At 33.2% G+C, this 18482-nt stretch overlaps 1 protein-coding gene across 2 annotated transcripts in view; it reads right to left on the bottom strand.

Moving 5' to 3' along the window:
* Nucleotides 1-353: 353 nt before the first annotated feature.
* Nucleotides 354-18482, bottom strand: part of SLCO6A1 (solute carrier organic anion transporter family member 6A1) — a 120852-nt gene continuing 102723 nt past the window's right edge. Inside the window, exons 10-13 of one of the 2 annotated variants that reach the window (XM_010379077.2) lie at nt 18283-18347; nt 15948-16085; nt 1737-1895; nt 354-531 (exon numbers count right to left, since the gene is read on the bottom strand). In XM_010379077.2, the coding sequence (XP_010377379.1) occupies nt 1759-1895; nt 15948-16085; nt 18283-18347 (340 nt within the window). In that variant the 3' untranslated portion in view covers nt 354-531; nt 1737-1758. The remainder of the gene's footprint in view (nt 532-1736; nt 1896-15947; nt 16086-18282; nt 18348-18482) is intronic. The other variant, XM_010379075.2, reaches the window with a different exon arrangement.

The following is an 18482-nucleotide window of genomic DNA, read 5'->3' as shown; positions in this document are numbered from 1 at the left end:
TGTTATAGCAAAAATCTACATTTAAATTTAAAGTTTTAACAGTATTTCTCAACCTAGAATTTTTATTATACCTTCACTGATCTATTTTCTGAAAAAAAAAGAAAGCAAGAGAAACATAAACAGGTAATATGTATCTATACACACCTCCCCTTCCTACAAACATACCTTACAAGCATGTTCAAAGTGGCTTTGAATGTTATTATTTTACTTTATTTCCTAGTTGTATAATTTTTAACACAATATTTCTAGACAGCAGAATATTAAGAAGAGATGTAAATAATCTAAAATTATTAAACTTTAATTCTCCCAGTAAATCCTAAAAATTCTACATACATTAAAAACACTATCAGAAATGTTTCATAACAGGGCACTTTATTATGAAAATGCAGATCACCATAAATACATTTTTGCTACTTATGTCAACATCATGTGTGATTTTCCTCTTCTGAAAGTTGGGCACAGAAGCAAATGTTGGAGAATTTTTAAAAGAGAAACTCATTTTCACACTCTGATCCTCAAACGATCCACATCCTGCTGGTTCAAACAGAGAAGAGTCAAGCAATCAAGTAGGGTTTTACATGAAGACTAGTTTATAGATTTTTAAAATGCATGTTGAAATAAAATGTATAGCAGGAAATAAAAATGTAGAGTAGGATATGAATATTCCCTGCTTCACATTTTCTTCCGCCACGACCCTGAATTGCCCACCCATCTACATAGGGACACTGACTAATGTTAATAACAGGAGAAATTTTGTCAGCTATTATCACTTCTCCCAAGAGAACAAAGAAACATTGTAGAGAACTTTGTTTCACAACAATCTGATTTGTATACAATATTTGGAAAATATAATTTCAATTGATGTACAATAATGTATAAAAATTATTTAAAAATCTCTATACAAACGCATTTTAGCTTAAAAAATCTATAAATAGCTGACACATTTTCTACATTTAAATATTTCTTCACATTAAATAATTATGATTAATTATAAAACAAAGTGTAAAAGCAAGCACAAAAGTGGATTTCAACTCAGATTATCAGTTAGTCTTTATCAATAAAATTCAAGTGAAGGTAAAAAAGCAAATGTAAAAAGGTAAAAACAAATTAAGTAGAAGTGTATGATTATATTGAATTTTATGTTTACTAAGATTAAAGAAGCATGAAAATATTTATTGTAAACTAGTCAATTAACCAAAGAAATTTTCTGAGGAAACCTCTATATGTCAAATCATAGATAAATAAAATGTTAATTTTCAAAAGGTTTAAAATAGTCCTTTTTGGAAAATAAATACAACTTTAACTTCAACTATAATCATATAAACTTAAGTGGCAAATATACTTTTATTTAGAAAAATGGAGAAATAAATATCTACAGCCCAAATCAAAAGTATAAGAATAAAAAGGGAACCTAATTAATTCTAAATAGCAAAAGTCAACAACTAATGGGATAACACTTCAGTCAAAATTAACTTAGGTGTATTTTCCTATTTTCCCTCAATCTCTTTCAATCAAAGTATTATTTTTGACTGAAAGTATTAAATTTGTATTGTATATTTTTAAAAATTTTAAACACAAAGGCTATATTATTATATTTGCACTCAAAATATAATAAAATATATAGAATTATATGAAGTACATTTATTTGTTAAACATGTAATTACATTACTATTATTTTACATTTTATTAATATTAAAAAATATTTCATTGATAGATTGACAATGTGTAATTCTTACACAATGATGATCCAGTTACAAGTCAGTTTCTTCTTTTTTTCTTAACTTTTGGATTCCTCACAGTTATATTTGGAATGTCAGTGCTCTCATTTACATGACGTTTGTATATGAAAAATGCAGTAGTAGTGAAGATGATAGTGCATAGTTTGCAAAGAAAAGCTAAATTAAAAAAATGCAATGATCAGATATGTCCATGTATTTAGAACAAAAATGTATGCAAAAATGCTATTTACCAAAGAAAGGTTAAATATATTTCACCTATAAAGGTATAAATCCCCAAATTGTAGATGTAATTAATGCCATAAAATTATATTGTTACTTAAAGGGGATTTTTAAATGTTTATAACATATTTTAGATTTCTTAGACATATTTCTTAGACCCCCTTCCCAAATGCAAGGTGCGCTATTACCACATAGAACGTGTTAATTCTGAAACATAAAATATAAATTCTGACTTTCAAAACTTAACTATCAATAGGAACTAAAGCTAAGTCACTTCATGCAGCTTTGCTCTTTTTGAAATATTCATCATTTTTCAAATACAACAAATATTACAGAAAAGTTAATTATGTAGGTTTTTAAATCATTTTCATGTTTCAAGTTGCAGAAAGTTAATACATTACAACATTCCAAGCATTATATAAACATACTTGAATATTGGATGCAATATTTAATTTTTTCAATTTATTTTTAAATTAATTCCTTTTTTTTTTTTTTTTTTCTTTTGAGATAGGGTCTCACTCTGTCACCCAGGCTGGAGTGCAGTGCTGCGATCTCGGCTTACAGCAGCCTTGACCTTCCCAGCTCAAGCGATCCTCCCACTTCAGATTGTGCCACCACACCTTTCTAATTTTTATAGTTTTTGTAGAGTTTTGTAGATTTTGCCATGTTGCCCTGGGTGCTCTCTCAAACTCCTGAGCTCAGGCAATCTGCCTGCCTTCGAGCCCCAAAGTTCTGGGATTACAGACATGAACCACCACCACGCTTGGCCTTTTTTTCTTTTTCCTGAAACAGGACCTCCCTCTATTGTTGAGGCAGGGGTGCCACTATCATAGGTTACTGCAACCTGAACTGCTGGCCTCAAGGGATTCTCTGGCCTCAGCCTTCTGAGTAGCTGAGACTACAGGTGGTGATACCACACCTGGCTAATTTTTTATTTTGTAGAAATGGGATCTTGCTAGGTTGCCCAGGCTGATCTTGAACTCTTGGCCTCAAGTGATCATCTCGCTTTGGCCTCCTTAAGTGTAAAATATTTTACAGCCACAATATCAATTATCTGACATAATGGTTTCAAGATAAAAAGGAAACATTAATGATTCTATGCCATTTTTAATGAAACAATAACATTTTACACATTTTAAGGGGAAAAATACCGTTTTTTAAATGGTAGTTATATCTGACATAGTTGTAACATTAAACAATTGTAACATAGTAAATGACACAGTAAATAATTATAGTAAATTATTCTCTTGAGGGTATAGCTTGTGAAGAAAAATTGAGCAATTTTGAACAACAAACCAGTAATGCTTCCAAGAAAAAGGGAATTGTTGCAGCAGGCAAATTATCTGAAAATGATAGGAAAAGCTAGATTAAAATCCTCCTTTTAAAGACTTGATAGAGCTGATGAAGAAATGAGAAAGAGATAGATTAATATCCAAGGCAGGGCAGAACTTAACTGGAGGTGATCCGACTTTTGCAACAGCTTTTTCTCTGTGGTTATTTTCTATATTGGATGGGGGCAAGGGGCTAAGATACAAACCTTTGCTCTGGCAAAAAATGCTGCTGGAGAACAAAGATTCATTTGGCCTAACAGGGCTGAAGCGGCAAAGTTGAAGACAGCAAAGGTTTCAAACAAATAGCAAGACATATGCTGGATATCAAAAGCCAAGAAGGTCAGAACAGTCAAAGATATGTAGCCTAGTTGTGAAGCACAGGCAGGTCTACACAATTTTGCCATTGTTCACATCTAAAGCACTACTATAAGACAAAGTTCTAATCACTTACCCCTCAAAATTTTGAAGCCAGTGGGGAACCAAATCAAACTAAAGCTGCAAACGAGTCACCAGTTGAGTCAGAAATTTAGTAACTTACCCTCCACTTAGGTAGAATAACAGAAGGAAAATGTCCCTTTCTGAAGGTAAATATTTATTTCAGTCTGTATCATTCTATTACACAAAAGGCCTGAAATGCAATCATATGTTACAAAACACATGAAAAAGCAAGGAAATACTATTTCCCATTAAAATTGGAAGCAGTCAATAAAAGCATACTCAGAGAGGTTCTAGCACTTGGAATCAACAGGTGGAAACTTTAAAATAATAATAATTATGGTGAAACATATTTCTGTTTATCTACTGGAAAAGGCTGATAGGGTGCATGAAGGAATGAGAAATGTTCAGTATAGAAATAGAAACTACAAAATGAACTTTGTAAAATAACTAGAAATAAAAAAGGAAAGATAACAGAGCATCCAAGATATATGAAATAATATCAAGTGATCGGACATATATTAAATGGAGCCCCAGAAGGAGAGAGCAGGAAAAATGAGATAAAACAAATATTTTGAATAGTGATGTCCAAATACTTTCCAAAAATGTAGAAGACATCAACCCATGAATCCAAGGAGCTCAGCATACACAAAAGAGGGGAAAAAAAGCAGCGATACACAGAGAACCATACTTAGGCCCATTGTAGTCAATTTAACAAGAGTCAAACATAATCAAAGAGAAAATCTTGAATAAAATCCAAATAAAAAGACATGTTACAAGTTGGAAAGCAACATCACAAATGATAGCTAACTTCTCACCAGAAACAATGGAGACCAGAAAGTGATGTAATACCTTTAAAGTTCTGAGAGTTACAGGATTTCATATTAAGCAAAAATATCTTTCAAAAAGTAAACATAGCCAAAATACAGTCTCAATAAACAAAAAGGTAAAATAATTCATCTCCTGTATAAAAGAAATGCTAAAAAAGATGTTCTTCAGGTACCTATACTAGATAGAATATTGCAGATCTGCAGAAACGGCACATATTTAGATGAACCTGAAAGAATACATGTACACATACACATACACATACACACACACCATATTAATATTAAAGACAAGGTAGATTTTAAGAAAAATATCACTAATGGAGGGGGAGAAATGGGCATTAAGTAATAATAAAAATAACAATTCATCAAACAGACATAAAAATCCTATGTGTGTATGCCAAACAATAGGGCTTCAAAATATCTAAAGAAAAAAATGGAAAAATTACAAATAGAAATGGATGTATTAACCAAGTTGCAAATTTTAGCATCCCTCAAGTCAGTTATAGAACACAAATACAAAGACACAATCTGAACATGATCTGAATAATACGTGAGCTAATTGATATTATCAAAAGACAATACCAAATAACTGCCAAATATGCATTTCTAGGTGTATATGAATAATTCATGAGCCAGAGCATCTGATAGGTCATAAGAGACGTTTCAATAAATTTCAACTTCTGTGACCCACCAATTCCACTTTTGGGGATTTTTACCCAATAAAAACAAAAGCATATGACTATGAAAACATTTGTATAAAAATGTGAGCTGGGCACAGTGGCTAGCACCTGTAATTCCAAAACATTGGGAGGCAAGGCAGGAGGATCACTTGAGACCAGGAGTTCAAGATCAGCCTGGGCAACACAGTGAGACTTCCTCTGTATTAAAAGTAAATAAATTAGCCAGGCATGGCGGCATGGACCTGTAATTCTAGCTGCTCTGGAGACTGAGGTGGGAGGATTTCTTGAGCACATTAGTTCGAGGTTACAATGACCCACGACACTGCACTCCAGCCTGGGTGACAGAGCAAGACATTGTCTCAAAAAAAATATATACACAGAAGCCTCATTTATAATAACCAAACACTGTAAACAATCCAAGTATTAATTAATAAGAGAAAGGATAAACTATACCATATTCACAAATTGAAATAGTACTGAGTACTCAGCAATTTCTACAAAGCACAAGCTAATGCTGTAGAAAGAACATTAACGAATCTTCCAAGAGCATAAAATTAAGCAAGATAGACACGAAAAAGAGTACAGTCTTCTACTTATGTAAATTTCTAGATCAAATATAACTAAAATATTTTTTAAAAATCTGAAAGGAGTCTATCTGTAAAGGAGGGAAAATGACTGGAAAAGGTCATGGGAAAAATTTCCATATTTTGTTTTGGGTGTTGTTTCCACAAGGGTACTCAATTATCAAAAGCCATCAAGTTGAACTTCTAAAATCTATGTTAATTGTATTAATTACACCTCAGATTTTTTAAACAAAAAGAGTATTGTTTGATATACATATCTATAGATATAGATATAGATATAGATATAGATATAGATATAGATATAGATATAGATATAGATAGATATAGAAACAATCTCACTCTGTCACCCAGGCTGGAGTGCAGGGGCATAATGTCAGCTCACTGCAACCTCCACCTCCCAGGCTCAAGTGAGTCTCTTACCTCAGCTTTCTGAGTAGCTGGGACTATAGGCATGAGCCACCACATCCAGCTAATTTTTGCATATTTTTTGTACAGACAGGGTTTTGCCATATTGCCCAGGCTGGTCTTAAACTCATGAGCTCAAGTTATCTGCCCATCTCGGGCTTCCCAAAGTGCTGGGATTACAGGCATGAGCCACCTTGCCTAGTTATTTGATATATTTTTTACAAACCAAACAGTGTGACCATCACCTGAATCATGAATGAAATATTGTTAGCACCCTAGCAACCCTACTCATGATTCCTCAAGGTCACTAACTGATAAAAGTTAGTTTTGTTTGCTCTTGAATATATTTATATAGCAAGCCAAAATTATGTAAGTGGAATTATACAGTGCCTACATACTCATTTGTGTCTGCTTTCTTTCATTCAGCATAATGTTTGTGTGATTCATCCATATTTTATGTAGTTGAGCGCTTTTCATTTTCATTGTTGTATAGAATGCCATTGTTGAATATACCACAATATATTATCCATTCTATTCTTGTTTTTGTCGTTTGTTTGTTTGTAGTTTTTTTGGGACGGAGTTTTGTGCTTGTCACCCAGGCCAGAGTGCAGTGGCATGACCTTGGCTCACTGCAACCTCTGCCTCCGTGTTCAAGTGATCCTCCTGTCTCAGCCTCCCAAGTAGCTGGGGTTACAGGTGCCCGCCACCACGCCTAGCTAATTTTTGTGTTTTTAGTAGAGATGGGGTTTCACCATGTTAGCCAGGATGGTCTCAAATGCATGACCTCAAGGAATCTGCCCACCTTGGCCTCCCAAAGTGCTGAGATTACAGGCATGAGCAACCGTGCCTGGACCATTCTATTGTTTTGGGGTATTTGGTATCTACTTTTGTGAAGAATTTTTTCAAGCTTTTTATCCAGTTTTTTGTAAGGTTATCCTTTATTTATTGATTTTTGGGAGTGCTTTATTTATTCTGGTCAATCTTTTTCACTTTGGTTCCCTGTATTCCACATTGTTATCTTTTATCTTTTTTTTTTTTTTTGGTAATAATTTATTAATTTTACTACAGTCTGATTTATTTTCTAGGTACTACTTCAGGTGTCCTGTTTATGTTCTTCCTACTCCAAGGGCATGAAAATATTCTCCCATTTTTCTCAAAAGGCTTTATTGTTTTATCTTTCATATTTAGATATGCAGTGTGTCCGGAACTGATGTTTTTATAAGATGTGAGATAAGGATCAAAACACATTTTATTAGATATGCATAAATAAAATGGCTAATAACATTTTTTGTTTGTTTAACCATTGCAGTGTCCCCTTCATCATAGATTAGTTGAGTGCGCATGTGTGGGTTTGTTTCTGAATTTTCTATTCTGTTCCATTAATGAATGTGTTGATGCTTGCACCATTACCATATTGTATTAATTATCATAGTTCTATAATAGGTTCTTATATCTGTTAGCACATATTCCTCAATTTTGTTTCAACTTCAATATTCTAATAACAATACTTACCCTTTAACTTCCCACATGAATTTTATTTTGTCAATTTCAAAAATATCTCGGGATTAATTTGTGATCACATACTGTAGATTATTTTAGGACAAATGGTATTTATTAATGTTCTTATCTGTTAACTTTTTTCCATTTATTTAGGTTTTATTTAATTTTTCTCAAATTGATTTTGTAGTTGTCAGTGTAGACGTTTTGTACAACTTAAATAAATTTTTTATTGGTATTTGATTTTTTGGTGTTATTGTATTTATTGTATTGTATTTTAATTTGGTTGCATCTGGTATTTGGAAACAAAATTGATTTGGTACAATGATTATATATTTAGCAACTTTGCTGAATTCATTTATTAATTCTAATACATTGTGTTCCCTGATATGGGTGCTAATTACAGGTGTGTTCAATTTATAAAAAAATGTGTTGAGCCATACATTTATATATGCTCTTTCTTATATATGTATATTTTATATTTCAATAAAAATTCTAACAAAGAGACAAACCATGTGAAGGGGTAAAAATGGTAAACTAAGAAAAATGTTTGCAAAAGGCATATCTACTCTACTGCAAATGAACTAGAGCTAGTGAAATCCTTCATTTGAGGTAAAGGCATTGGATGAGTCATCCTAATTAAAACTTTCGGTTTAAAAAAGAAAGAGCAGATAGACTTCCGTGCCAACAAAAAGAACTCATAAATTAATGCAACAAATTTTTTACTAATATTTTGAGAATCTGATGAATGTCACAGCCTTTTCCCCAGGAGGAAAACATTGAACATACAAATATGTGTCCCAAATTTTCCATTTCAAATATACTGGAGTTCATTCTTAGTGCTTAAAATTTCACAGATCACTGTTGAGTAACCCATGCTCTAGAGTAGTGCTAGGCACAGAACCTTCAGCAATAAAGGCAGTCTTCTACGTCTGCACTATTCAATAGAGTAGCCACTAGCCAAATGTGATCATTAAAGATGTTAAATTTGCCTACTGTGACTAACGAACTAAATTTTTAATTGAATTGAATTTCAATTAATGTAAATGTAAATTTAAATAGCCACATGTGGCAAATGGCTTCCATTTGGACAGTACAACTCTAGCTCCTCTAACATATTAAGAGCTATCTTCAGCAGTTTACTATGGTTGAAATCACATGAATACTTTATTTAGAGTAAGCATGCCAACCACCAATCCATGGAATTCTTTTTTCCCTAAGCTTTATCATGGTTTAATTGACAAATAAATAAATAGGGTACATATTTATAGTATAAAACATTAGTTTTTGATGACTATACACTGTAATATGATTAAATCAATATAGTTAATATATTTGTCACATTATTTGCTTATTTTTTTTTTTTTTTTTTTTTTTGGTGAGAACATTTAAGTTCTATTCCCTTGGCAATTTTCAAGTATACAGTACATTAACCCAAGTCACCACATTGAACAATAGATGTCAAGAATTTGTTACTTCTGTCTAACTGAAATTTTATACCCTTTGACCAACATCTCTCATTTCCCATTCCCATCACCAGCCCCTGTCAACAATTATTCTATTCTCTGCCTCTGTTCGATTTTTTTTAGGTTCCATGTATAAGTGAGAGCATGCTATATTTGTTTTTCTATGCCTAGCTTGTTTTGCTTAACATGATGTCCTGTAGTTTCACCCATATTGTTGCAAAAGACAGAATTTTCTTTCTTTTTAAGGACGAATAGTATTCCATTCTGCGTATGTATCTCATATTTCCATTATCTATTTATCTGTCAATGAGCATCTAGGTTATTTCCACACCTTGACTATTGTGAGTTATGCTGCAATAAACATAGGAGTACAGATATCTCTTAAACATATTGATTTCATTACCTTTGGATATACACCCAGTAGTGAAATTGCTGGATCATGTGGTAGTTCTATTTCTAATTTTTTGAGAACCTGTTTTCAGTAATGGCTGTACTATTTTGCATTCCCATCAACAGTGTACAGGGTTCCCTTTTTTCCACATCCTCAGCAATGTTTATCTTTTTGGGGTTTTTTTTTGGTAATACACATTCTAACAGATGTGAGGTGATATCTCATTGTAATTTTCACTTTCATTTTCCTGATGATTAGTGATTTAAGCATTCAAAAACATATTTGTTGGTCATTTTTAGGTCATCTTTAAGAACTATCCTTTCAGGTCTTTTGTTCATATTTTTAATCAGGTTATTTCTTTACTTACTAATGATGTTTGAGTTCCTTATATATCCTTATCAGATATATGGGTTGCAAATATTTATCTTATTCCATAGGTTATCTCTTTACTCTGTTGATTGTTTCCATTGCTGTGCAAAAAGCAGCTTTTTTGTTTGTTTAATATAATCCTATTGTCTATTTTTGCTTTTGTTGCCTATGCTTTTGGGTTCATATAAAAAAAATTGTCTTTTCACTATGTTTTCTTTTAGTAGTTTTATAGTTACATATATTATGCTTAAAGCTTTAATTCATTTTGAATTGATTTTTGCATACAGCATGTGTTCAATTTTATTCTTCTGCATGTGGCTATCCTGTTTTCCCTGTGCCGTTTATTGAAAAGACTGTACCATTGTGTGTTCTTGGCACATGTATTAAAGATCAGTTGTCTATAAATGCGCAACTTATTTCTTTGTTCTCTATTCTGTTTCAATGGCCTATGTCTGTTTTATGCCAGGACCATGCTGTTTTGATTACTATAGCTTTGTAGTATACGTTGAAATTAGATAGGGTTATGCTTCCAGCTTTGTTGATTTTGCCAAAGATTGTATTGGCCATTAAAAGTCTTTTGTGATTTCATGCACAAGGTGAATAGAGCCGATAGACATCTGTGTCTTTTTCTTGATCATAAAGAGAAAGCTTTCAGCTTTTCACAACCATGATATTAGTTCTGAGCAACTAATATATTTGCTTTATTGTGTTGATACATTCCTCTATATCTAATTTTTTAAGGATTTTTATTACAAAATGATGCTAAGTTTTGTCAAATACTTTTTCTTCACCTATTGAAATTATCATATTATTTTTATCCTTTATTTTATTATGGCATATCACATTAACTGATTTGTGTATGTTGAGCCATTCTTGTACCTTAGGGATAAATCCCTCATGATCATAATATACGATTCTTTTAAATGTACTGTTGAATTCAGTTTGCTAGTATTTTCTTGAGGATTTCAACATCTGTGTTCATCAGGGATATTGGCCCTTAATTTTATTTTCTTTGGAATGTTTTCATTTAACTTTGGTATCAGGGTAATTCTGGTCTCATAAAATGAGTTTAGGAGTGTTCCTTTCCTTTCTCTTTTTTTTTTTTTTTTTTTTTTTTTTTTTTTTTTTTAAGTTTGAGAAAGGTTAGTATTATTTCTTCTTTAAATGTTTAGCAGAATTCACCAGTGAAGTCAACTCCCGGGCTTTTCTTGATTTTGATTGCTAATTCAACTCCTAGTTCATTATTAGTCTGGTCAGATTTTCTACTTATTCATGATTACGTCTTTGTGAAGTTTTATGTTTATAGGAATTCGTTCATATTATCTAGGTCATCCAATTTGATGTATAATTTTTCATAACAGTCTCATGATCCTTTTTATTTCTGTTGCATAACTTGCAATGTTCATTTATAATTTTATTTATTTGAGTCTTCTCTCTGTTTTTCTTAGTCTAGCTAAGGGCTTGCCAGTTTAATTTATTTTGGCAAAAATCCAACTCTTAATTTTTTTTTTCTATTATTTTTCTAATCTCTATTTCATTGACATTTGCTCTGATTTTTATTGTTTCTTTTCTTCTGCTGACTTTGGTGTTAGTTTGTTCTTTTATTTCCCTCGCTCCTTGAGATGTAACATTACATTCAGTCAGTAAGTAATGTTTGATTAGAGATTTTAACATATTTACATTTAAAGTAATTATTGATAGTTAAGGACTCACAACTGCCATTTTTAAATTGCTCTCTGACTGTTTTCTGACTTGTTTTCCTACATTCCATTCTTTTTTCCTTGCTGTCTTCCTTTGTGGTTTGAATATTTTTGTTGTAGTGGTGGTATGCTTTTAAAAATCTTTTTAACTTTTTTATATTTTGATCAGATACTCCTTATTTGTTACAATTTCTGGGTACCATAGGGTGTACATGAAATATTTTATAGGTATAACTATTTGTTTTATGCTGATAACCACTTAACTTCCATTGCATATGGAAAGTCTAGATTTTAACTTCTCTTCATCCCACATTTACTTAACATATTACTGTAGCTGTAGTTATTTTTTCATACTTTTGTTGTTTGAGTTGTATAATACAGTTAAAAATGACTTAATCAGCACCATTACAGTAATATTCTAAATCTGACTATGTATTTGACCATGTATTTACTTTTACAACTGAGTTTTATACTTTCATGTTTTCATGTGGTTAGTTAGCAACCTTTCAATTCAACATTAAGACCTCCCTTTAGCATTTCTCTCTCTTTTTAAGCAGAAAAGCAGAGATTTATTGAAAATGAAAGTATACTCCACAGTGTGGGAGTAGGTCCAAGCATCATGGCTTAAGATTCTCCCTTTAGCATTTCTTGTAAATCAGGTATAGCTGTGGTGAATTTCCTCAGCTTTTACTGTTCTGGAAAAGTCTTTTTTCTTTATTTCTGATGGATGGACTTCTCAGGTGTAGTATTCCTGGCTGGCAGTTTCTTTCTTTCAGTACGGTAAATATATCATTCTACTGTCTCTTGGCCTGCAAAATTTCTGCTCCTAGTGTTATAGAGGTTCCCCTATATGTGATGAATGGCTTTTCTCTTACTCCTTTTAAAATTCTCTCTTGTCTTTGACTTTCGTGAATTTGATTATAATGTCTCAGTGAAGACTTCCTTACATGTTAACTATTTGGTGTTCCTTGTGCTTCATGGATCTGGATATTCATTTCTCTCTCCAGATTTGGGAAACTTTCTATCATTATTTCCTTAAATAAGCTTTCCACCCCTTTATCTTTCTCTGTTCCTTCTAGGATTCTCATAATGCATAGATTGGTTTGCTTCATGGTGTTCCAAAATTCCAATAGGCTTTCTCCACTGTTTTATATTCTTCTTTCACTCCTCTGACTGGGTAATTTTGAATGCCCTGCCTTCAAGCTCATTGATTCTTTCTTCTGCTTGATCTACTCTGCAGTTGAAGTTCTTTACGAAATTCTTCAGTTCAACTACTGTGTTATTTAGCTATTTCTTTTTTATGACTTGTATCTCTATTGTATTCTCATTTTGTGTATTATTTTTCTTATTTTTCTGATTTTGTTTAGCTGTCTGTGTACTCGTGTAGCTTACCGAGCTTCAAGACAACTAATTTGAATCATGTGTCAGGCAGTTCATAAGTCTCCATTTTTCTCATGTTTTTCTTTTCTTTCTTTTTCTTTTTCCCTTTTTTTTTTTTTTTTTTTTTTTTGAGATGGCATCTGACTATGTTGCGTAGGCTGGCCTTGAATTCCTGGGCTCAAATGATCCTCCTTCCTCAGCCTGCCAAGCGTCTCAAGTAGCTGGAATTACAAATACACACCATACCTGGTGAGTCTCCATTTCTTTAGAATCAGTTACTGGTGTTTTATTTCATTCCTTTGGTGGCATCATGTTTTCTTGATTATTTGTAATCCTTGTGCCCATGCATTCATTTGGATCTGCACTGTTGAAGAAGTAGACATTTATTCCAGTCCTTACATACTTGACTGGCCCAGTGCCTGGGTCAGCAGATGGGCTGGCCTGATTCATTGGTCTATAGGAGCTGGCCTAAAGCCTAGATCCACTGTGATAGGCCTGGATCCTGTGTTCACCTTGGCTAGCCTGGTGCCAAGGTCCACTGAGATGGACTTTTTGACTGAGCCCATGAGAGCAGGCCTGGACCCTGAGTTTGTGGTGGCCAACCTCAATATCTGCAGAGGTGGTTCTAAAGCATGGGTCTGCAGGGACCAGGACAGCATCAGGGTCTAGTGGAGTGAGCCTGGACCCTACATCCATTGGAACCTAGGGCTATGGGGACCACTCTGGAGCCTGGGATCACAGGGGACAAGTCTGAAACCTGTAACTGCAAGGGCTGGCCTGGAAGTTGGGTCTGTGAATACCAGCCTGGTGCCTCAGGCTGCAAGAACCCAGCCCAGTGCCTAGGGCTGCAGGTGCTGGCCTGAAACTAAGGTTTTTGGGTTCCAGTCTTGTGCAACACAGGACTAGGGACATAGTCTGTGGATGCCAGCCTGAAGTGCAGGGCTATGGGACTCAGCCTGCAGTGGCAGCAGGCCTGGAAATTCCTCCACAGGTGTCCGCCTACAGCCTGGTGTTAAGAAGGTCAGCATAGAGCTGTATTTTACTGAGATAGACTTGGTTTTGAGTCAAAGGCAAAATCAGGTTCTTGCTTAGAGTTCATTCCTTCACATGGAGGGTATCTCTCTGCACTGTTCTGCCAGACTTGGGAGAAGGGTGATGCAGGTCGTGTGAAATTATACTGCCTACCCTCTTCAATGTGTCTTTTCTTATTTCTCTGCTACATCCAGGTGCTGTATTCTCTCAACGTGATTTCTCTAGCTCTTCTGAAGGTATTTTCACACATGGATGGCCAAATAAACGTTTCTGTGAGGGAGGAAGTGCTGAAAACTCCTATTACTCTGTCTTGCTGATGTCTTCCAATCCCTGGAATTCTAATTCAGGGCCTCAGAATGTATATTTTTAATAAGAACACCACGTGATTCCGAGTCATATAACCAATGAAATACATTTAAAAATACACTGGCTTATACTAAATTGTCACACATGCATAATATTGCAGTTTTCTATCTTTGCCTTTTCTATTTGACTATGATTATTTATGTTTTTCATTATTCGTCTCAACTTTCAGTAGCTCCCTACTGGAATCTCTTCTAGCTCACCAACTTTGTCAAGTATATACTGTGTTTGAAAACAGGTAACCATGTTACAATTATATCTAAAATAAAAATTTAAAGTCTCAGCAAAGTTTTAAGACTTCCTTAAGAACATTTCCTATTTTTATTGAATTGCCATTAGCAAGTTAATTTTGACTTCTCAAGTGTCATTTTTACTTTTTGATTTTTTTTTTTAATTTTACTCAGTTTTCAACATAGGTCAAACTTGCTGAATACTTGACTTCGGAATTAGAAGGCATTGCTCTATACTTTTATCAAACAGATATTAGTTGCTTTTAAATATTAGAGTCTATCATTATGTGTTTTTTTGATTTACTGAATCTTCTCAGTGAAACCACAAAACATATACACACTTTAAAGTATATATCACACAAAACATAATATACAATAAAATCATTTAATGTTTACTCTGATTAAGACTTCAGAAATTTTTCTGAAGGCAAAATATCTTTAGGCAGTAAAATATCCTCATTTAACAGATGAATAAATTATGATTCAGGAAGATTTGATAAGTTTTCCAAAGTAATAGAAACATGTCTAGACTTTCCCAACACTTTGGTCACATCTCATACCACCACGGCATCTCGAGTCCCTATATCTCTTATTTATTCAACAAATACTGAAAGGTTACTGTGTTCTAGGCGCTGTTATATCATTGAACAAAAGAGAAAATATGAAGTAAAGATTTAACTGAAGTAAGAGTAGCTTGATGTTCTATAATGGTGCAAAAATTTTCTTCAAATTTATCCAATCTTTTACTATGGATGTAGAAAGGGTTACAAGGTCAAGAAATTTTTTTTGTATATGTACATGGGCAAAATTATTTCCCAAACTAAAATTCTGCTAATTGTCATTCTTTATTTGGAAACTATTATGTATTTAACTCACTGACTCAAATACATAAATTCTATGGTATTTTAGTTTCTAAAATATTTACTATATAACTAGGTAAACCTTTTTTTATTTTTGGTTTTTTCTTTTATTTTTGAGAGAGTCTCACTCTGTCATGCAGGCTGGCACAATGATGACTCACTGTAGCCTCAACCCCTCCAGCTCAAGAGATCCTCCCACCTCAGTCTTCTGAATAGCTGGGACTACAAGTATGTGACACCATACTCGGCTATTTTTTCATTTTTTAAAATTTCATTTGTAGAGATGTGGTCTCTATTGTGCAGGCTAAGCCTCCTTTACTCATAAAAGTACTTATTTAATTCATGGTTTATAATTATAATTCTACATTACTATTAACAACCATAAATTTTAAAAATAAGTTTATTTCTCTATATTTCTTTAATAAGTATCACTTACATATTCCTACCAATAGGTAAGCCATTTTTGTCTTGTTATATATCCAACAACGTCCTGTGTGTCCACATTCATTAACATCCCGGAAAATACAAGAATTTTCTCCTGACATTTTAAAGATTGATGGTCCAGGAATAGTCCCTATGAAAAATGCAATGATTGTAAATTCTTTGTGAAAACACTATAGGTCAGGATCCAAATTATTTTCTCTTAAATATGTAATGCACACACACATAATGTATATGAATGATGAATCATCATTGAAAATGTATCACTTAAAATTATCTAATAATTTATTTATAGATAGGATTGTTAATCACTGGAAACAATGTGAGTTTTCAAAAACAATCACTATCCCTGTAGGTATGATACAATTAGTAGTTTTGCATCTGTTTAGAATGTTGTACATGTTGCTATTTAAATGACATCTCAATATTTTTAATGACTTTTATGTGAAAAACTTAGGAGAAAGTACTTAAAACAGAGATACCAAATACTGATTTTGTGAAGTTAGTATGTCTTCAAATATCTCTAATTGTGAAATTTTCAACGACTGAAAAATGACTTTGCAAATGTATATCTGTTATTTACCAAGACTTTGAGAAAAATAACTGAAAATGCAAATACACTGGCCTGTTTATAGCCCCAGATTCAGATGACCTCAGATCCAGAGGACCAGCTGTGCTGCCTGAGGGAAACCTCTACATAGTCTCAGACAAAATCTTCACAGCAACAATGTTACTCTCAACCAAAAGTGAGTGAACAGTCACACACACACATGCGCGCGCGCGCGCGCACACACACACACACACACACACACACACACACGGAGTTGTCCCCAAACACACCAGACCCAGATTCTCAGAACTAAAAACTCTGATGGTGGATCATCTTTCTTAAGCAAATATCGGGACCTTCTTGCCTAAATGACTCTTGATTCTTGCCAACGTGCATTATCTAGATTCACTCTTCCTGGTGAGTGATAGTACTCTTTTTTCAATTGTTCAAGGTTAAAAAAATTGACTACTATTAATTTTTTCCATTTTTTACCATCTTCTTTCAATCCATCATACATCTTTGTAACATTAACTCCAAACATGTTTTGGATATGCTGTTTTCTCTATTTGTACTACAAACCCTAGAATCCACTTTAATGTAACTGTTAGCCTTCAGCAAAAGCCTCCCTTTTCTTTTCCTCCACATTTATCTCCTGTATTTTTTCTTCTATCAACAGAGTTACCTTTTACTTTTTATTTTTAAAAATTATTATTATTATTTTTTTAGAGACAGTCTTGTTATATTTCCGAGGCTGGTCTCCAGCTCCTGGCCTCAAGCCATCCTCCCTCCTCAGCCTCCCAAAGTGCTGGGATTACAAATGTGAGCACTATGCCTAGCCAGGGTTATCTTTTAAATGTAAGTCAAATAACATCTATCATCTGCTTAAAATTACCTGGCAGAAAAACCCTAAAATATCTATAGACAGTTTATATTTATAATATTTAATATCATCTTATTCTCCCTCTCCCATTCAAAAACACATCAACTTCACTGGCTCCCCGTCCGATGCAGGAAACTTCCTGTATACCGACTGTTTCCTATGCTACCTCTTCCATTACAAATCTCTTATCTAGTGAATCATTGTCCAAAACAATAATATTATCTAATTTTTCCCAGCTAAAAAAGCTAATATTAATCACTCATTTAGATCTAGCTATAGAATGATGTCTCTGATCCCTATCAGAGTCACACTTAGATTTTTCTACATTTTTTGATTGTATGCCATTCAGTCTTTAATCCATGAACTTAGTAAATCAGATGCTCTAAAATGGTCATAATGTGCATGTGAAATCTAGTTTTTGCTATTTAAGAAAATCAAAGAAAATAGTACATTACCCTCCAACATTTATTTGTTCTTAGAAACAAATAAATCTTTGAAAACATTAGATTCAGTGTCTTTGGTGATGAAAACATCTAAAAATGTTAGTCTAGGTTAGTGACTTCTGAAGCACATAAGCAATGTAAAGTATTACAAATGTTTTGTATGAGCCTACCAAACCACTCATATGATATAATTACTATATTTCAAATCAAATTTGTTGTCTCTTCTGATCAAATATAATATGCATATTTTATTTGATAATTTGATAATTAGAATGAGGTTTGCATTAGGTATTCCCTCTTTACATTGTCTCCTAAATTCTGCAGAGCAGTTCCCCCTTTCACTCGCTTTGTGTTATTTATTATTATTTATTTGTAATACTAAACACACATGCAGACATATACACATATCAAAAAAAAACCCATTTTGATGTAATAAGAGGTTGCCAAAAATCCATACCAAATATTCTCAAAACCACATAGCATACACCCAAGGCCAGAGAACGCAGTTTGACAGGTACAATCCTGAAAGTAAATAGCAATGATATAATCAGCACATCATTGTTGTTAGGACTAATAATGTACGCTAGATTCAAGACTAATCTTTTTTTTTTTTTTTTTTTTTTTTTTTTTCTGGTGCATCAGTTGTACTAAGAATCT

The sequence above is a fragment of the Rhinopithecus roxellana genome, chromosome 3, assembly GCF_007565055.1.
Source record: "Rhinopithecus roxellana isolate Shanxi Qingling chromosome 3, ASM756505v1, whole genome shotgun sequence".
NCBI classification, from domain to species: Eukaryota; Metazoa; Chordata; class Mammalia; order Primates; family Cercopithecidae; genus Rhinopithecus; species Rhinopithecus roxellana.
The sequence above is the reverse complement of the archived record's forward strand: the minus strand, read 5'-3'. Positions and strand labels throughout refer to the sequence as shown.